Source organism: Cynoglossus semilaevis, chromosome 20, assembly GCF_000523025.1.
Source record: "Cynoglossus semilaevis isolate Cse_v1.0 chromosome 20, Cse_v1.0, whole genome shotgun sequence".
Classification (NCBI taxonomy): Eukaryota; Metazoa; Chordata; class Actinopteri; order Pleuronectiformes; family Cynoglossidae; genus Cynoglossus; species Cynoglossus semilaevis.
Genome location: NC_024326.1, coordinates 3,507,004 through 3,526,677, shown reverse-complemented (window position 1 = coordinate 3,526,677; position 19,674 = coordinate 3,507,004). Strand labels below are relative to the sequence as shown.

At 40.8% G+C, this 19,674-nt stretch overlaps 4 protein-coding genes across 7 annotated transcripts in view; 2 read left to right on the top strand and 2 right to left on the bottom strand.

Annotated features, from left to right (window-relative positions):
• Positions 1 to 646: 646 nt before the first annotated feature.
• Positions 647 to 2,759, top strand: LOC103396041 (interleukin-12 subunit alpha). The gene is made up of 7 exons (XM_008333971.3): positions 647 to 1,156; positions 1,229 to 1,380; positions 1,477 to 1,563; positions 1,870 to 1,911; positions 2,045 to 2,167; positions 2,261 to 2,302; positions 2,459 to 2,759. Exons 1-7 carry the CDS (start codon positions 1,132 to 1,134, stop codon positions 2,600 to 2,602), a joined length of 615 nt encoding a protein of 204 aa, XP_008332193.1. The 5' UTR covers positions 647 to 1,131; the 3' UTR covers positions 2,603 to 2,759.
• A 671-nt stretch (positions 2,760 to 3,430) lies between these two features.
• Positions 3,431 to 8,923, top strand: LOC103396037 (zona pellucida sperm-binding protein 3-like). Of its 2 annotated transcripts, XM_008333968.3 has the most exons (9): positions 3,431 to 3,929; positions 4,059 to 4,174; positions 4,272 to 4,375; positions 4,461 to 4,635; positions 4,714 to 4,831; positions 4,937 to 5,019; positions 5,136 to 5,407; positions 6,219 to 6,328; positions 8,840 to 8,923. In XM_008333968.3, the coding sequence occupies exons 1-8, from the start codon at positions 3,501 to 3,503 to the stop codon at positions 6,320 to 6,322; spliced, it is 1,401 nt and encodes a 466-aa protein (XP_008332190.1). In that variant the 5' UTR covers positions 3,431 to 3,500; the 3' UTR covers positions 6,323 to 6,328; positions 8,840 to 8,923. The 2 variants fall into 2 exon arrangements, with proteins under 2 accessions (XP_008332190.1, XP_008332189.1); XM_008333967.3 differs by lacking the exon at positions 8,840 to 8,923 and having other exon boundaries at positions 3,432 to 3,929; positions 6,219 to 6,988.
• arl14 (ADP-ribosylation factor-like 14) lies at positions 8,307 to 9,709 on the bottom strand. Its single transcript, XM_008333970.3, has one exon. It carries the CDS (start codon positions 9,501 to 9,503, stop codon positions 8,775 to 8,777), a length of 729 nt encoding a protein of 242 aa, XP_008332192.1. The 5' UTR covers positions 9,504 to 9,709; the 3' UTR covers positions 8,307 to 8,774.
• Positions 9,710 to 12,343: 2,634 nt separating this feature from the next.
• ppm1la (protein phosphatase, Mg2+/Mn2+ dependent, 1La) overlaps positions 12,344 to 19,674 on the bottom strand; it is an 8,227-nt gene continuing 896 nt past the window's right edge. Inside the window, exons 2-6 of one of the 3 annotated variants that reach the window (XM_017042583.2) lie at positions 19,256 to 19,589; positions 18,685 to 18,720; positions 15,656 to 15,827; positions 14,693 to 14,854; positions 12,344 to 14,108 (exon numbers count right to left, since the gene is read on the bottom strand). In XM_017042583.2, the coding sequence (XP_016898072.1) occupies positions 13,762 to 14,108; positions 14,693 to 14,854; positions 15,656 to 15,827; positions 18,685 to 18,720; positions 19,256 to 19,483 (945 nt within the window). In that variant the 5' untranslated portion in view covers positions 19,484 to 19,589 and the 3' untranslated portion in view covers positions 12,344 to 13,761. Of the gene's footprint in view, positions 14,109 to 14,692; positions 14,855 to 15,655; positions 15,828 to 18,684; positions 18,721 to 19,255; positions 19,669 to 19,674 lie in introns of those variants that run through there. The other 2 variants (XM_008333964.3, XM_025066268.1) reach the window with 2 other exon arrangements.

Here is a 19,674-nt window from a genome sequence, read left to right as displayed (position 1 = left end):
TAAATCAGGGGTGCTCAAATACAAAAAAAAATAAAGACTTTAGTGTAAATCATGGGTGCTCAAATACAAAAAAACAAAAACATTATAATAACAGCAGATCTGCACTTGGAGACACCAAGTATGTGGTTCCTCTGGGCCTCAACTCCAGGACCTTCTTAAGCTCTAACTCGTTACTAGTTACCCCACTCGGTCTAACCTTGTCTCTGTCAATCCATTTTTCTGTCAGCCAGGTCTAAATGTGTCCTAATCAAAAAAGCTGAATGAAGTGGCACTTCCTTTTTGCAAAGTTAAAAAAAAGATTCAAGTCACTTGAGAAGAAAGTGAGTGAGAGTCGGGCTGCTATTGCTGGATGACGCTCATGTAAAGTACAGTGTTCCATATTAAATTACTGTGCAGTTTCTCTGCTCTTTCACACGTCCCATGGTTGATACCTATGTAATATTCGCTGTAAAAATGCAAATCCAAAAAGCAGTCACATAATCAGATCTGAGAAATGAAATGGCAGTCCCGGCTGTGGGGGGAAAAAAAAGTAACCTCAGTCACNTATATATATACAGTATATATGTAAATAAAAAAGTATATAATTTTTAATAAAATATAATATATGTGTGTAATATATGTGCTATTAAAAACAAATGTAAATCATTTGTATATAAAGTTAATTTCCCACACATTTAAAAGGCAATAATCAGTTTCATGAAAATGTTTTATTTTTTAAACAGTCAAATAATATTCTATCATCATATTTTAATGGTAAAATAAAAATCCACTGGTGAATTGAGATTTGACCAATTCTAGGAACTGTCAGATTTTTTGTTTTGTTTCCTGGAAATATAAAGTATTTGTGATTTATGTCCCCCTGATAACAGTGATACTTTTCCCCTAAACAAATGTCAACAATGAGCACACTGTTAGCCACCTCATGGTCAACGCGAAGCCTCCCATGTCAGTGGTAATTTCAGTTTCACCCAAGCTCTAAGTGATTTGAATTGTTGGAAAAGGAAATAACCAAGTTGGGTTTTACACTTTCAATTTTCTTTTAGGTGTCAACATGATGCACGGCTGAGTATATAACACAAGAATGTCTGGGTCTGGACAGAATCAGTCAGAAACCAGCTTCAACAGTCCACCATGAAGATGTCGCTCCTCAAGCTTTGTGAGTAAAACATGCATTGACTTCAGTTCATTTCTTTGCAGTTCAACACTGACTTGACTTTGTTTGTGTCAGGCTTCACCCCAGCCCTGCTGCTCCTGGGGCTCAGCTGTTCTCTGTGGCAGATCAGCCAAGCTCTGCCCATGAAGACCACGGCACGGGTCACAGACTCCTGCGTCCTACACGCACACACACTCCTACAGAACATCAGTGGAGCTCTCACACAGGTGGGTCTGAAGGAACACTTTCACACTCATCACCTTGAATATGATATGACATACGACTCACGACAAATGTGTTTTATTCTGCTTTGTTTTTAACAGAACAAGCTGTTCAGTGGGATTGACTGTTCGAAGCAGAGCGTGGAGCTGAACTCAGAGACAAACACGACCTTTGATTGTACACCTACGGTAAAAATTAAAATTAAATAAATAAATAAATAATCTTACATCTGGGCAGAAAAACAATTGTTTTTATTTTATAATTTTATTTAAATGAAATCAAAATATTATAAATATACTGGTGAAAGTTGTTCATCATTATAAGACTATTGTCTCTTGCAGCCTTTTTTTTTTCAAGTTTCCAAGACTGACTTTTAGAGATTCAGTCTTTTTTATGAAGGTTTTTTAAAGTATAATATATCTAATGATGTCTTAAAAAATCTTGATGAAATGTTGTGTCATAAAAAATAATTAAAACCCATGTTTTCACCTCAGGGTCTGACATGCTCAGGAGACACTAAATCCACTTTTGATCAGGTGCGTCAAGTTTTGCTTTTGTGGCTAATATACTTCTATTTTTTATTCCATCATTATATTTTAGATTATTGGAATAAATACATTAATTTATGAATTAAAAAGTATTAATAATAATCTGTGTTCTTCTCTACAGGACTCATGTCTGGACAGCATCGTGAAGGATTTGCACTTCTACTACCAATTTCTCACATCTCACCCAGACCCAGACAGTTTACTTGGACCAACAGTTCTGCTCAGCATCAGAGAATTAGTGAAGGTGAGACATTTCAGAAGGATTAACTCTGTAAAAAACAACAACATTGAAAACAGCATTGTTTTGTGTTCAACATCGAACCTTTGCTCTCGACAGAAATGCTTCACGTGGTCCACCGCAGACTTTGCCTTAACGCAGGTAAAACTAATAAAGTGTGGTGTAATCTATTATGGGTGGGATTTTGACGATGTTTATTTTTGTACTTATATCTACAAACATATATCAAAATATCTCAAATCTATTCAGTATAAGACAGATGTTTGACTCTCAACATGGTTTGCTCTCATGTTAAAGGCGGTTGAGGACCATTCCACTACATTTGACCAAAGACTGCGTCTCTGTAAAGTGCTGAGGGGCTTCCAGATCCGGACCATCACCATCAACAGAGCCATAGGATACATGCACGCCGAGGAGAACCAGAAACCAGTTCTTCAATAATTCCAGGAATGTAAATCCTGCTCTAACTACTGAAGTGACAGACGACACTTCAGTCTTCATTTTCCTTTAATTTTCTTAAAGGTAGAAACTTTTATTTAACATTGGTAGAATGTTTTAAATTACTTTTTCTTAAAGTGTTTTAATATGTAGTGTTTCACTTATTTATATTATTTATTATTTTGTTTATTTATTATATATTATTTATCTTCTATTTATTGTTATTATTCTAATCAGCAAATAAATATTTTCTTGCATTTAAACTTTTGATCCATTATTCTTTTAATCCTGTTTTTTCTTTTTTTTTAGTTTAGTTAGTTTAGTTCGAGTTTAGGTTAGATTAGATTAGATTAGAATAAACTGTAAAATAAAACAGAGACAATGAACAAAGATGCGTTCAATGTCATATGAATTTTAACTTCAAGTATCTGCAAATACTTGAAGTTATTAAAGCTATTTACTTTAATATTTTTTGTAAAAAAAACTTTAAGCTACAGTATGTTTCTCGAAATATAATATACTGTATGAGTGGCTGGCTATAATTGAAGCACGCTGTCTTACTGCCACCTAGTGGACACAAATGGTCATAACATATGTTGTAATGTTGTTTAAAGTTTATAGAAAAAACCAAGTGGACACAAATGGTCATAACATATGTAGGTTTTACAACCACAATGTTGTAATGTTGTTTAAAGTTTATAAAAAAAACCCAAAACAAACAAACACTCGATTTGTGACATTGAGCGTAAATGTTCCATTATAAGACCTCACTGTTCACAGTTGTGTGACATCAGTGAAAACAATCACACCGCCGCCGCAGGTGTGTAAAGCAGCGTCAATCACTTACACCTGTGCTGATGTCGTCAGAGGTTCTCCTACAGCTGAACGTCAGACCCAGAGGATGGAGGTGAGGCCGCAGAGAATCTTTTCTTGGTGGATTATCTTTATTATCTACCTTCACGCGCTCGCAGAAGTTCGGTTAGTTAAAAGTCAAAACTCCAGGTCAGAAAACGGCCGCAAACCGACCAGAACTCAGAACTACATCCGGTTCCAAGAATCCACCGTCTCCAAACAGCTGCAAAGCGCGGAGTTGAGCACTCGCCTCAGGCCCATCACGGTCAAATGTCATCCGGACTCTCTAGAGGTGGTGGTTCAGGCTGACCTGTTTGAGACGGGTATTCAAATAGATGGTCAACATCTGCGTCTGGGTCTGGGTCTGGGTCTGGGTCTGGACCCAGTGTCTGGGAGTAGTAGTTGTACAGCAGTTCCATCAGGAGAGGCTGAATTCACCATCCGGGCCAGGCTGACGGACTGTGGAACCAAACTCTCAGTAAGTAGATGGTTAAGAAGAGGAATCTGCATTTACAGCATTTAACAGGAACACTAGAAAATAGACTCAGAAATAGTAAACACAAATGCCTTGTATTAAATTGTATGGAATAAATGTTTTTTTTTTTAGTCCACCAAAGAGAAGATTATCTACTCTACTGTTCTGATCTACTCACCTGAATCTTCTTCTAATCATTTACAAAGACTGGATGCAGCAACAATTCCAGTTGAATGCCATTATGACAGGTGAGTACATGAACACAGCTGTAATGATTTTATTTTATTTTGTTATTGTAATCAATAATCACCTAAAATCCTGTCATGGCCTTTGTTTTATTCTCAGGAAATATTCTGTGGATAGTTTTTCTCTGCAGCCCACCTGGGTTCCTCTCGTCTCCATGACAACAGCAGAGAACCGTCTGTATTTCACACTCAAACTCATGACCGGTACTTTAGTTGTTTTGTTTTTGGTCATTTTCTCTTTAACGGCTTCTTTTTCAACTGTTTTTGAAGAAATCTTTTATCATTGCAGACGACTGGCAGTTTGAGAGAACGCCGCCCTTTTATTTTCTGGGTGACACCGTTAACTTCGAAGTCTCTGCCATTGTTGACCACTACGCCCCTCTACGTGTCTTCGTTGACCGTTGCACAGCTACGTCTGCTGCTGATACGAAAGACAACGCAAAATATGACTTTATTGAACATGGGTAACGACCGCAACAAATTCTCAAAATGGTTCAGTCAGTGCTGAAGAATATACCACCAACTGTCTCCTCCTCTGACAGTTGTCTCACTGATGCCTACCTGACAAACTCCAACTCCCACTTTAAGCCCAGAGTCAAGCAGCACAAGCTGAGGTTCCAGATGGATGCATTCAAGTTTCACCAGCAGCCTACACGTGAGGTTGGGCCTCTATTTCATTTATTTTTTGTACAATCTGTATTATAGTTGAGGTATTTCTCTCAGGACACAAATTGACCACATTTCACTGTAACGTCTCATCTGTAGATTTATATAAACTGCTACGTTAAGGCTGTTCCTGCCTCAACAATCAACTCACAGAACAGGGCTTGTTCCTATTTGGAGAAAAGGTAGTGTAACCATGGTGATGAAACAAGTTTACAGTCTGCTACTGAGTTAGTTTTGTGTTCTTAGAAATGTTGCTTACATGTACAGTTGTGATCCAAAATCCTTTGTTCTCCTGCAGATGGTGGTCAGTTGATGGGAACGACCAGGCGTGCAGAAGCTGTGATGTCTCCTATCAGTCGAAGGAGCCGAAACCGACACACAACCCCATGTCTGTCGTCAGCACCACAGCTTGGTCTGCTGTAGTTACAGGACAAACCTTAATAAAGACCGGACCTGATCCTCCTTCTGTCAGTTACATCCGCTTCCGTCCAGGAATGCAACAGAGCCAGAACAGCATCCGTCATCAGTCGTCCGGTGGAGTAATGAAGAGGAGCGCAGACGACACAACAGGTGAATCAATATTGTTACATGAGCTGAAGTGTGTTAATGAATTTCGATTAATTACATGAATTACCTGTGAATCCTTACAGCTTTATTGCTAAGGATAGGATACATCCCATTTACCATGTTGGATTAAATATGAAGTGAATGTGTGAGCAGGGTTCTTTTCAGCAGGCGTCAATGCTGCCACATGAACTTGGTGCACGTCGAAGAGAGTCAGAAGACTGTGAGAGTGTCTCTGTTTTATTATTAACAGTTAATTTAAAATGTCAGTCTGATGAAAGGGTCGTTCAGCACAACTTAAAATATGAAATGCTTATTGATGAAAATGCAAGGTCACGGGTGTCAAACTCATTTTCACCGGGGGCAACATCAGCAGTACAGTTCCTCTGTATAGATCAGTGGTCCCCAACCCCCGGTTCACACACCGGTACCAGTCCATAAGTATAGATGCAATTACTCCATAACAGACTCATACATGCTTCTACAATTTATACAAATATTGTTCATTGCTGTGTAGTATGAAAAAAAAATGTTCTCAGGTTAAAAAACTCTGCAGCATGGACTTTAATAAATGCTTTTTAAGCTCCTGCGGGCCACACAAAATGATTTGGCGGGTAGCATTTGGCCCCCGGGCCTTGAGTTTGACATGTGTGTGTGTGTTACTGTACAATAACAATGTATCTCAGTCAACAAGCATTGCAATATTATTTTAAGTCCAGCTGCTGTTGAATATATACAGTGTTTGACAAGTGACTAAGTTACTATTTAACCGTGTTGTACTTTGTTTTAATTAGACCAATTGTGATTTACTTTCCAGTGAAAACTGAACGACTGGGACCTCTCACTGCACTAACATCCAGCAAGGTTGAACCAAGGACAGTAGGTTCCAGAAGTGTGCTTCAACTGAAGAAGACCAGCTAAAAGTCTGTATCCCACATTATAAACTGATTTAAAACCAACATTGATTTGGCACAAACAAAACACTTTTCTTTCGGTTTGTCAGTGTTTTGTTACAGTTGTATCTCAGTGAAAACAAAATCAAATGCATGTCTCTGTTTTCCTGTTTTCTACTGAGGTTTGTGATTCCTATCTCAGTCATGTGATATCTGATATTTACAAAATCCAACATCCTGTAGTTGTAGGGCGAGGAACCTGATTATGGCTTTAGCAAACAATTTAATTAGGATTGGATTTTAAGCACTCAGACTCATTAGGGTCTAGGCATCAGAAGTGGAAGCCAATTGGATGCTTTTGGTTAAAACACACAAATGCTCAATCCTTCCTTTTGACTTTCAACATACATATTCATCAGAAACCAGGCTGGTCGTTTGAACCAAGGAGAAGAGCAGACTATTGCTATTACGGAGCACTTCCCTCCATTACCACCCACAACCTACTCATCATATAGTCATATAATTGATTAATCATTGTGAGGCTGTATAATGGAATAAAAAGGATAGCCTTTACTGCCACTTCCAGCAGAATGAGTTGCAGTTCTCTGTGAATTATGACCAAAAAACTGTATGTAAGCTTTTCATTCAATTCAAAAAATTGCATTTTTTGTTCTATTACAATCTAGTGATCATACAGAGTGTGTCTGCTGTTTTGTGTGGTGTTTCAGTGCTGAGCCTTCCATGTAGAGTTTTAGACAAAAGTCCATGGTGACAGCAGGGAAAGCACTTTGCACTTAGCCTTGTACATAGGCTCCTAATCAGCTGAAATGGACGCACACTGAGGCCTTGGAAGCTTTTAAGAGATGACATGACTTGACCTCTGAATGTACACGCAGTATTAATATTGCAGATGGAAATGGATCCCTGTGCTGCTGCCAACTACAACATTTTTAGGATATTTACATTTAGTCGTGTCAGCACCCTGGACAGCGTCTCTAGTTGGTCTGAGCGCTGTCCGTGGTCAGGAAACGACAACATCTGTGTCTCTTAATTTATACTTCACCAGGGATTTCTCTGTCCATCTGACGGGACAAATTGATTTTCTTGACGCGGTTTTATCTTCATTTCAAACAACTAGCCGTTCCCTTTTTTTTTTTTAATGTGTTTGATTTCACTTTACAGCATCAATATGCGTAATTGCGGTGTGATTTCCTGTGTAAATACAGTGGAAAAGCACTAGTTTTTTTAAATTATTTCATGGATGAGGATTTCTTGACATCAGTACATTTGTTCAGTATATACCGTGCACTCGGGATGCCTCTGCGTCAGCCTTTTGACCAAGGAATCCCTCAGACTCTAATCCCCCAGTGAGTTGTCTCGCCCGCATCCTGTTTGTCAAACAGCTCCATTTTTCCTCCTCGTTTTTAACAGGATGGACGCGTTTCTCCATAGATGGCACTTGTTGGGAATTTTCTTGCTGTGCTTTCTTAACCGTTCAGTTGTTTTTTCCATCCAAAAATGTGGACGGGACCTCTGCCGCGACGATCAGGTCTGCTGCGCGTCAGGGAACGACACCGTGGTCACCTGTTGCAGACAATTTGTGGACAAGACTTACTATAACATCGCCATGGTTACCCGCAAACTTTCAGGGGTTCTGATTATGCTGCTACTGTTTGCTGTCGGTTACTTTGTGCAGAGGATGTTATGCTCCAGGTCCAGACCGCTCACACCGCCGCAAAACGGACACCCGACCGTGACCACTTCACAGGATCCACTGGTGGACATCTGCACGCCGGACAGTTTGGTGGACTCGGTCCCGGCCGCTCAGTTGCCCACGTACGAGGAATGTAAACGTCTGCCGACGTACGAAGAGACGATTCGGGATGGATGTGCAGCACGGGCGGGGACGTCAAGTGAACTGGCGTCATGATAGATACCCGCTCTGTTATAGTCATTACGGTGGAAGCAGCGTGGAAATCGATGGTTTTATAGAATCACCACCCAGACCTTTGCCCTGTCGCTCATCTTCTGAACCATATATTGAATCGTATAGTCTATAACTCAGTCGTTTGTTTTTCTGTACCAAAATAGAGCCCGTGACAATGGCTGTGCGTTTTATAAGGCTGCAAAGTAATACATTCGTTTGACATTTGAGTATCATATCAAAAAGTCCTCGATAAAGTAAACAGATTGTACTCTGAAGTCCATCAGGGGTGTGTACAGTGGAGATATGACAGGTTTAGTGATGATGAGATTAAAATACTTAGTTCAATGATGGAATGCTCAACGTGTTTTAAACTATTTACCCTTACCGTGTTGTGTTGTGAAGATGCCTGCATCTGTGCAGAGCTCACTATAAATAATACTAACGTTTTGTCAGTAGTTCAAGAGCCGTTATGGTTCCACTGTTATAGTTGGGCTGTGGATGCTGAACACCTGTTTCTGGGCCATAGAAAGGATAGAGATCTCGTTAATAAAACTTATTGTTTGCTGTTGGATCTCAAATATTGCACTGTTTCCTTGATGTTGTCCTTCATCGCCCCAGGATCTGAGGGCAGTTTGACCATTTGCACCAACCGATTGAAAGCCTCCTCCACTCCGAACCCCGTGGATCCGGAACAAGGTTGGACGTACCAGTCCCGGCCTGTGCAGAGCTTTCTCAGGTGAAACCTGTCCTTGATGTCGGTGGCCGTCAGAGCTCCGTTCTTGTCCTGCTTGTTGGCCAGAACCATCAGCGGCCGACCGGACAGCAGGTCGCTCTTCAACGTTTTCTCCAGCTCTCTCCTCGCCTCCTCCAGACGCTCCATGTCGGCGCTGTCCACCACAAACACCACCGCGCCTGCGTCCTGGTGAAAATTCGGCCAGTGTTCGCGCATCCTTCCCTGGCCACCGACGTCCCACATCGTCAGGGCGATGTTCTTTCTGTTCTTTTTGGTCTCAATCATTTCCACGTTGAAGCCAATGGTGGGGACTGTGTTGACACACGCCTTGTGCTTCAGTTTGTAAAGAAGGGTCGATTTTCCAGCGTTGTCCAAACCCAGGAGAAGAACATTGACTTCAGGCAGTTTAGACCCTCGGAGACCCATAGTGGGATTCAAACCGTCAGCTTCTGTAGGGAAGTTAAATGTTCCTCTCGCTGCATAGACAGACTTCTGCTTTTCATGTAGCGTTTGCTCAGTGCGACAGCGGAAGTTTAATGGATAAACCATTAGCTCGCAGATAAGGAGCCCTCAGGCCCAGAGGGCAAAGTCTGCACCTCGGCTTTATCCATCATTTCTGATATTGTTATTGTAAAACGACTGTTGACCATTCCTGTTTAATAAAGGGCGTGTTTCTATTATGGAATGATTTGTAATCCGGTGACTGACTCATAAACATTTAGGAGCAGGGAAGACCTTAAACATACATTGTTCAGCACCTGTGCAGAACAAGCCATTCAGTTTTCCTGAAAGATGCACTAAACTTTTGCAAGTGTCATATAAATATATATATAACCATATTTATAATAAATCAGTTTGATATAGTCACTGTTGCTTCATTTCAGGTTTAATTTTAGTGCAGTAATAAAAACAGTCCTGAACTTACATCTATGTCATCATTAGAGTAGCATTCTGGCTTCTGAAATAAAGAAAGTGAGTATTCTTACCTAAGTACTAAGTAAGTATTCTTTTAAGTACAGAGTTCTGTATACTCATGAGAAACCACTGATAGAAAAACACATTTGTGACAGTTAGCACTTATCAGTTATTACATCTCTCACCAAAATTACATAACTATAAATTCAAGTAGTCACAAACAACTCAATAGGCCTGAATTTTTGAAAAATAAATGAAAACAGTAATCTTTAACTCAGTGCCTCATTAGTTTGGTAATAACATGACAAAGTCAAATAAAACCGGAGGAAAATAAATAAATGTTGGGCCCCCACCACAGAGGGCAGCAGCTCACTCAGTTGACAGAGTGCAGTGGAGTACAAACCTGGTTGATTAATGGCAGACCTGCGCCCACTCCCCCCACGATGGCCCACATTCCACACTCTCTGAGTTCCTGTTTTATTTGAGTTTTATAAAAAAAAGTAAATAACACATAAAAGCATGCTTCAGCCAAGACGTGCGCATGACGCAGGTCACGTCCAGGCGACAGCTCTGCTCGTGTTAATCTAACGCAAGTGTTCCAGTAATGCACCGTTTAGACCAAGTCTTTAGTCCAGGTGGTTAAACAAGAATAAATAAAAACCTCCTCCTCTCTTGTTTTAGGCGCAGGAACCCGAACCACAGGCTGCATCCTACACAGGGAGGATGGCTCTGAGCTGAAGGAAGGTCACTGCATCCAGCCTGGAAGACACTGGTTCAATTCCATGGATACATTCCTTTGGATTTCAACTTTTTCTCTTTCTGCTTCTTTGTCAGGATCTGGTCCAATTCTCTTCCGGCTTCACCCACACGCCCCCGGTGGGGTTATCCATCACGTACACCAGTCCCCTGCTGCTGTCACAGCTGCTGTGGAGCCAGGACTGCGATGTTGACTTCTGCATTTGCCGGGGTGAGGAGCGGTCACAGGCCTGGCTGCTCACCTTCTTCTGTATGTTGACAGTAGGACCACCAGCCTCGCCCCTCAGGTTCGTCTCCTCTTCTCCTGTGTTTTGGAAAATTACTCTTGCCTCCATGGAGGATTTAGTTCCTTGTTGTCCCATTCTGCAAACAAATCAAAAACTCCCAATGTTGTTGACTTGGTTTAATAGCTCCGTCCACTGGTGCTTGCGCGTACTTGCCACACTTATAAAGAGCCAAGGCCTAGTAAAACCGGGTCAGTAGTTCCAGTAAAGCCGTTGCGTGACGTACTTCACTAGATGGCTACGTTGCAACACTTTCCCCGACGCGTTCGTTCGGATCGGTTCGAGTCCGAGCTATTCTGAGTTGGTGCACCTGGTACAGAGCGTCACTCCACTTGGCACCAGCGCGCGCCTCCGCGCTGCGCTTCTGCGGCGCACTGTTTTGCACAGAGAGCTATTTGTGGTCCTTCAGAGGCCTCACAGAGACGCTCCGGGGGAGTCACGTGTTTTCTCCAAAGTTATTCTGATCTCACTCACCGCCTATTTGTGGTGATCTGTCTGTCCTCTCAGAAATTCACGACTCCAAAGTTATTCCAGACACTCAAAAGGGGGTTTTGGAAAAGTTTTTTTCTCTACAACAACATGCCCATAAATAATGGTTACGTTTCTAAGCTTGAATCTGTACTTTTGTTATGCTCAACACTGGTTCATGCCCATATTTAAAATCTGTGCAAACCTTATACTTTATATTACACCTTTTTATAATGTAATTTACCACCTGGGTTAATGACAGAATACACTTCAAATGAAATTGATGGAAATCCAATATTTTATTGCAAATTTCCGCATATCTACAGAAGGCAAACATAATACTGAATTAAAATGTAAAACACACCCAGAATCTCGTTAATAAATAAGGCATAGAACTGTTAAATAAAATTCTTTCAAATGATAAAAAAAAGACATGTTGCCCAGAGGCGAAAGTTTAGAACGTGGTAGTAAATCAACAATGGCTTAACTGTAACTTTGCGTGATGGTATTGCTTCAGTTCAGGAACATATCATATTTCTGATTGCGTGCATTCTGGCTGCTGCTGGGCAGCTCGTGATGTGTCATCTTTTAGTCATTTTGCAGCAGCAGAGCCATGGTCTGACTCATGAGATTCCCAGGTCAAAGCTCGTCTCCAATGTCGCATAATATGCATATTTGATTGTGAATATAAATAAGCCAAAGCACATGCCCTGATATACTGTAGATGGTGGAAAGAAATACTTCACATAGGCCCATACTGGTAACTAGGTCCTTTTCTATACAGTAAAACACTTCTTTGATGAGGAAACCCATATTTACATTGGTTGATATGCAAAAAGAATACACACCTCAAAAAAAAAAAAAAAAAAAAAAAAAAAAAAAAAAAACGGAAGTGTTTTTTTTTTTAAATAACTCTGCATGTGTGGTTAGCTTTCAGGTTTTTTTCAGACCCAAATGTTGAATTTATGGATCATTCTTTTTTTTTTTTTTTTTTTTTTTTTTGAAGCACCAACAGTCATTTGGTTCAAACTAAGATTGCTTAAAAACAGGCGCAGTTTCTACTTTTTCTCTCCTTTTTGTTTTCTTATCATGCGTTAAAACAATGAAACATCATTACCCCTGTCTTTTTTTAAATGTATCAATAACCTGATTCACCATGTAAAATGTACATGGTCTGACCCACATGATCATAATCTACTTACTTTAAGAGTTGTTGATCCTAAATAATAAATGTTTATCTAGACATAGTCCTGAAAGCAGGCAGGAAAAATGCAAATGTTTTTGGACATAATATCATAAAAATGGAGGTCTGAGGTAAACGTGGGCTATTTTTTTTTCAATAGGAAATGACATAGGTAATGTAAGTTACATGAAGTATAGTGAATTAATAAAATAACAGTGTGAATAGCAACTGTAATTGCCTGACAGTTTGTTTTCTCTATGGTCTTTTTAGCCAGTGGTGAAACTAGCGAATGCCGTCTTAATCTTATCAGGAAAATCAGAGTTTGTTGATGTAATAAAGTAAATGAGAGTGAAGTAACTTTCCCAGTAACTTTTCTTCCAAGCACACTTTTATCCTGTTAGTTTGTTCTGTGGCCTTGAGACTTTGTCCAGCTTTTATACAGTCAGTGGTTCTAGTCAGCTGTCAAACTGGGTCAGATTCCACCGGGGCAGCAGCTGGTCAACCACAGTCACCATTCAGCTCTATATCTGGTCTTCCCATTTTTTATTTCCAGCTGGAATAATAATAAAACAAAACTCTGACTAAGTCTGCCAAAAGGATGAGGATGCTAATTCGAAGGGCTTAGTTTTGAATGACATTAATGAACCAAATGTTAAAACACAAGCCTTTGCTTGAGTCTATTTTTCTGATTGTGACAAACTCTTCAACAATAAGATTCATCCCACACATTAGAACGATGTCGTGGTCAGACTCAGTGTCGTCCTAATAATAGGATCCATTTATAGGCACTGGTTGAAGCTTCTTTTGAAGAGGCCTTCTGTGGAGCCGTACCATTCATGTGCATGTACAGTAAACAGTAGGAGATCAATCACAGTCTTAAGTGTGCTGGTTAAGAGCAGCCCGTTTGGTATCTGATACGGTTGGACGACATCTGTGTCTGGATGTATTCATCAACAGATGGTTATTGGTTCTACGTCGGAAATAAGTACATGCCCTTAACTAACTCATGACCCCAAAAACAAATATGATATATGGTATGTGATCGTATGTTCCTACATCTGTCACCAGTGCAGTTTTCATTGTCAATACTTCATATCCACTAAGTCTTCATTCAATGCAGTACATGCTCCATCGTCATTAGATAAGGAGACTTAGAGAAAACCTTCAACACCACGCCGGCTCTAAAAACCTCCCACTCTCCTCATTTACCACTTCCCCCGGCTCCACTTTTAAATTTCACCACCATTACAGTAATATTGTCTGGGCAGCCTCGGTAGAAGGACTGTAGGACAATGCTCTTGGCTCCAAAGTGAGGCTCATCTAGACGCTCACGGACAAATCGCACGGCCTCCTCGTTGCTGAAGGCGTCCCACAGGCCATCAGATGCCAGGATCATGAATTCTGGCTGCAGTTTGTCCAAGTCAAAGGTCATGATATCAGGGTCGGGTATGACAACGTTTAGGTTTTTCAGTGGGTAGTCGCCCAGGGAGCGGGACATGGCCAGGATTCCCTGTACCCTCCAAGAGCCATTGAAACTGATGAAACCTCCTGCAAATGATGAAAGGATGACGTAGTTAGACAACGACAATGCTAAGAGCTGCAAAATGTTTATTTATGAGTTTAACAGGAAGTCACCCATATGAGGTGAGCAGCTAATTGTTGTGCTAAGATGACGTTTCTACTTCTGTCCCTTTTGTCTATCACGGTGAAGTTCCTATATAGGCCAACAGATGGCAACCTCTGATCCCAAGTCGAACCTAAGGGAAGCATATAGCAGGTGCATGCTGCAGCTGCGGCCTGATTCAGGGACTGCAGCCTACGTCACTTGTATTAGAAGCCAAAATGCACAAACTTAGTCAACTTTTGACCTGCAGCGTAGGCAACAACATTTGCTATGCTATGCATAATTGCAGAACTCAAAATGTATTGTGCACTCACAGTTAAAATGCCTGACACAGGTGTAAGGCACCAGAAGAACACATGTAATGACATCATAGCTTTTTATCTATTTCCATTTTTCAAAGTAACATCTATATTCACCTGTGCTCTTAGAAGAACACATGTAATGACATCATAGCATTTTATCTATTTTCTAACAATAATTAACAATTCACTAAAATAAGGTGGCACACCTGCTCTCTTGATCCTTTTGCGTTCTTTGAGCTGATATGGTTTATGATCATGTGACAGTGCCACTGCGTTTCCATCCTTGTCACATAGCACGCCACGAGAGTCTCCAACGTTTGCCACCGTGAGCTCTCTGTCTGAGAGCAGTGCTACAAGACAGGTCGTTCCTGCAGAAGAAAAATAGGGAGTGGATGATTCATACTTTATACTCAAGTGGTCTCTGTGGGCTGAATATTTGTCTGGGGTTAAACAGTGCAGTTCTATTTAATGACAGCCTTGGGACGTTAGTTCACTTCAGTCAGGGTGAGGCTCAGAGCCATTAGGGTCACTCTGTATGGTTATACTGTATGTTATTCCTACTTTTGTGGAACTTAATTGGGACGCTTTGTCGCATTCAACAGTCAATAACCCTTGGGGGGAAGCTTTGTGTTTGATGTCACAAACTCGTCCTTTATTAGTTTGCTGTTCCTAAATCACAAAGAAACAATTTGCATAAGAATGTGTTGAGGAATAAACGAAACACTACACCACGGTGCCTCGCTGCCTCACTTGGCTGAAAGAGCTGAAGTTGTGACAGTGATAAATGCACCTCCACTTCTACAGGCTGCTTTGTCGGAGTGCAAGCAGAAAGCCCATTACTTTATGATTGCTAATTTTAAATCCAATACAGCAGCTTGTCAAACCATTATGAATGCTGTGCTTACAGTGTGGTGAGCAGAAAATTACAAAAAAGGCAATTGAAGTCCAACAATTAAAGTGTTTACAACTACAATGCAGTGGATCTTTTTAAACTTGGATTTAGATATAAACTTGATGGTCGTTCCACTTTTGTCGCTTGTTACCTTAGTATAAGCAAAATATAAAAAATAAAATATAGTAGGAAATATGTCAAGTAAGGGAATTTTTAGTGGTAAAAAAACATTTGAGTGGGCTGACAAGGTCAGTTTGACTCCTGCACCTCTACTGACCTGCTTCATCGTGGTTGGCGGACAGCTTGTCAATCATCTCACGATCCACCGTCAGGATCTGGTGTTCGAGCACGTTAGCGTAGTGAGAGTTTTCTCTCTTGTCCCGCTCAAAGGCCTGTAGCTGCTGCTTCAATGACTCTGGGAGGTGGGCCTTTACATAGTCAGCGGCAGCCTATAGGAGGAGGACGACATGAAGAGGGTGAAAAAATATTTTCTGCTGAAAATGTCAACTAGTAAAAGGAGAGGTGTAACTGCACAGGTGTGTTAAAACAGAGGCTGGTGGTCTTTAGTGAGACCCCAAAGAAGAAAACAAACAAAAGTAAGAAAATAAAAGGACGAATGATGAATTTAGAATTCTACATTTGTGGCTTGACGGGTTTCTCTTTAGTGATTGCTCAGCAAGTCTTAATAATTTAATGAAATCTGTCCCATAAACCAGTGCTGCATCACTGAACGTCCTCCTGCCCTCCTGGCTCCTCTTCTCCTGCCCTGACGTATCTGCTTCTCCTCTCATTTTCTCTGCCAAGTTCTCCATTATGCAGTTGCTACTGTACACACTGCAGTACAGAGAAGGGTAAAAAGGAAAAGCCTTGATATTCTAATATAGTCTCCTCACCTGTGTGTCCCCACAGCTGCATCCTAACACTTCATACAACTCTGCAGAGTTATTATGGGATTGAGCAATTTCACAGTACAAGTATGTGCTGGTTTATGTGAATGCAGTTTTTCAAGCTTTATTACTTTTACCCTTCAGCACTTTTTCTTTTTATAGAAGCAATTAGGCTCAAACATATATTATACTTGTCAGACTAGTTTAATATAGTTTGGCTCTGGGCGCAGTGGATAGCATTTTAGCAAGTAAAAGTAATCAACGTACATACTCTGTACTGCAGTAGCTCGTGTGAGGTACAAATTTAAGGTGAAGCTAACGAAGTTTGTTACAAACTAAAATACGGCAGAGGAGTTAAAGAACAGCAGCCAGTGGAAATTTAATTGTTAAATGTAATATTTAAGTCTCTGTGCTGGGATTAAATGGTAAAAAAATTAGGTATTTTGAATAATGTCCAGGGTAATTTAACTAATTCTGTTTGACGCTAATTGACTTTGAGCTACTGTTTTTACCCATTTTTTTCCTGTAAGTGATTTAGTTTCATTTATAAAATTGTCAGATGAGGAAACACCATGTGTTGTTGTACAATCATCTATGCCTCACAGATGACTCCTACCTAGTCCGACCTCATAAAGTCTCACTTCTTAGTGAGCCTGATGGTTAAACTTTGCTATTAAGTCTCTCATTTTCGCCTCAGTCACAGAAACATTAATCATATTTAAATTTACACGCAGCAGAAGTGGAACTTAGTAAAACACTCAGTAAATCAGGCAGGAAGTGCAGCAGCGGTTTGTGCTGTTTTGTTATAATTCTGGGCTCTAACTTACAACTCAACATAGAAAAAAAAAGCGATGGCGAGGAGAGATGTTCTGCATTTTTCTCAGAGCGAGCGAAAACTTCTCAGCCAGAACCTGTTTTATGAGCTTGTAGATCAAGGTTGGCAACTCTACACTTCATTTTCAGCTCAGTTGCTTTGATATAATGTTTAATTCTCCCTCAATATTTGTAAAGCAGTAGGTGCATTTTAAAATAAGTGCAACACTTGCCTAAAATCTCCTGGTTAATCACTTTAAAAGCAAATAAGACTGTGATGAAAAAGAAAAGTCATTAGTGTAGGTGAGTGACACTGGTACTTTATTTCCTGTCACATGCTCAACCTTTCTTCCTCTCCAGCTTTATCTCCACACTATTAAACCTTTGGTCTGATCTTCTTTTTGGACACTTTCATAGTCAGTTCTGTCATACATCAGCCCTGACGCCCCTCAGTTTTAACCTCTTTTGTCTGAAACATGAATGCCTGACCTAAGGAATGGACTTTTTTTTCACCACAGACAACAGAAGCCTTGCTCTCAGATATCTTCTGTTTCGTTTGTACTGAGGAAACAGCGATTATTCCTCGTCTCTCCAGTGCATATTTTTCACTCTCTCTTGTCTGTGCTCAACCTGCTTCACACTCTTTGTTCTGCAGACCTGCAGGATCTGCTAACACCAGCACTTGACCTCATTTGTCAACATGTCCATCCACTTCCACAAAGTGACTACAGCTGACATCTGATCCCCCATGTGACCCCACCCTGAACCCACCTCATATTTTCTCACTGTCCTCAAACATATTGGATTTTATTTTATACATTACAATGCAGTACTGTGTGTACATGGTGTTTCAGTGCCCGGGATTTACATAGATAACATTTCCTTGAATAATAGGCTGGTGCAACCGTTACATACAAGAAACCGGTTCTCCAATTTCACATTACAGATGTAGAAATCATTGCAGGAAATAATAATCGGTTGTGCGGAATAATTTAGATAAAAGTGTGTTAACACATTTAACTGGTTAGACAAAAACTGTGATGAAATGAGAAAACAAAGTCTGAAAAGTATATAGTAATTAGATAAATGACAGATAATTCTTAGTGATGTGAGGGTAAGATGTATTTAACTTCTGGGCGTGTCGCAGGTAAAGATGCTGCTGCATGTGTGAATATGCCATAATGATTGTTTCCACACTTGTATGCAAAACATATTTTGTTGAACCAATGTACTGACTTGCATTGGTTGGATTGGTATAATGTATCCAGAATCCTATTCTTTACCTTCAGTTCAGTGTCAAACTAACTCTAATCTGACTGTTCATAGATGCATCAGATCCCTGTTTAAAAAGAGCCTTTTAAATTTAGAGCCAAGAAAAAGGTGTAAAACTGAGTACAGATAGATATTTATTTTTGCATGATTGGAGTCAAAACTAAATTTGAAAGATTTTCCTACAAACTCAGCACAATGTGTTGGACGTTAATGGAGGAAGCAGTGAAAATGTGGACTCCACATAGAAACAATACATTTTTGTTAAAGTGACATGACTGTGCAGAGTAATATACATCTGTGTCGATGTATAAGGAGTTCTGGATTTACAGTATACCATGTATTTCCGTTGCTTGAGTACATGAAGTCTGGGCTGTGAAAACAAGAAAGATGATTGGTTACAATGATGCTGGTGAAGACAGATGGTCTGAAGGCGGTCATGAAACACCATTGACTATTACAATACAAAGAGGGGAGGAGAGACAGACAAAACACACACACACACACCCCTCAACCCCTGACTCACACAGGGACACACAAAACAATATAATGCTGTGTGAGTGTGTGAGGGGAGGGGGCAGCGGGGGAAGCCGGGCTGCTGCATTTGAAAATGGGGTGACATTATGGAGTGCAGTATTCCTGGGCCGTAATTCAAACTACTGTATGTTTGTACAGTGAGGTGCACCTTATGTTGTCCAACAGACCTGACTAATGTTTCACAGTGAGCTGACCCAAAGCATACAGCTTTTTGATGGGATTTTTTTTCTATTTTTTTTGCAGATGCAAAACATATAGAGGTGCACTTGGCTGCGAGTGCAGGTGATGCCAAGAACTGTTGCAGCAGCAACAACAGCAGCAGCAGCAGACCTGAATTGACTGGCCTGAGAGCCTTTCCCCTCCCAACCTACCTCTCCGCCGTGACCGTCAAATATCCCGAAAATAGACGGGTGACTCTTGTTGGTGATGTCGGTGAGCACCTCGAAGCGGTCCTCCATGTGATCCCTCCGGCCCTGGATGGAGTACACGGCTACGTTGTTGTTCTTGAACTCCCATGTCTTGGAAAACTCTGCGTCCAGGATACTGAGGCCTCCCAGCCGGTCATTCTGCATCATCTCCGCCACCTTCCCCTTCACCATCTTCACGGCATCTCGGCTGGACTTGACGATGGTTTTCACCTCGTCGGTGTGGAAGAAGTAGCTCCACAGCGCCAGGCTTATACACAGAAGGAACAACGTCTCCGGCCTGAGAAGAAAATAGCGCATGATCCGACCCAGAAGAGACAGGAGAGTCATTGTGTCTCCTATCATCACACGCAGCCAAACAGTAG

What these genes read in the sequence shown, in the direction of transcription:
- LOC103396041 (XM_008333971.3), top strand. Translation starts at nt 1,132, where the DNA reads ATGAAGATGTCGCTCCTCAAGCTTT. An exon ending in TCAGTGGAGCTCTCACACAG is followed by an intron (nt 1,381 to 1,476) that starts GTGGGTCTGAAG and finishes TGTTTTTAACAG; the next exon opens with AACAAGCTGTTCAGTGGGAT. An exon ending in GCATCAGAGAATTAGTGAAG is followed by an intron (nt 2,168 to 2,260) that starts GTGAGACATTTC and finishes TGCTCTCGACAG; the next exon opens with AAATGCTTCACGTGGTCCAC.
- LOC103396037 (XM_008333968.3), top strand. Translation starts at nt 3,501, where the DNA reads ATGGAGGTGAGGCCGCAGAGAATCTTTTCTTGGTGGATTATCTTTATT. An exon ending in ACTGTGGAACCAAACTCTCA is followed by an intron (nt 3,930 to 4,058) that starts GTAAGTAGATGG and finishes TTTTTTTTTTAG; the next exon opens with TCCACCAAAGAGAAGATTAT. An exon ending in ACCAGCAGCCTACACGTGAG is followed by an intron (nt 4,832 to 4,936) that starts GTTGGGCCTCTA and finishes TCTCATCTGTAG; the next exon opens with ATTTATATAAACTGCTACGT.
- arl14 (XM_008333970.3), bottom strand. Translation starts at nt 9,503, where the DNA reads ATGGTTTATCCATTAAACTTCCGCTGTCGCACTGAGCAAACGCTACAT.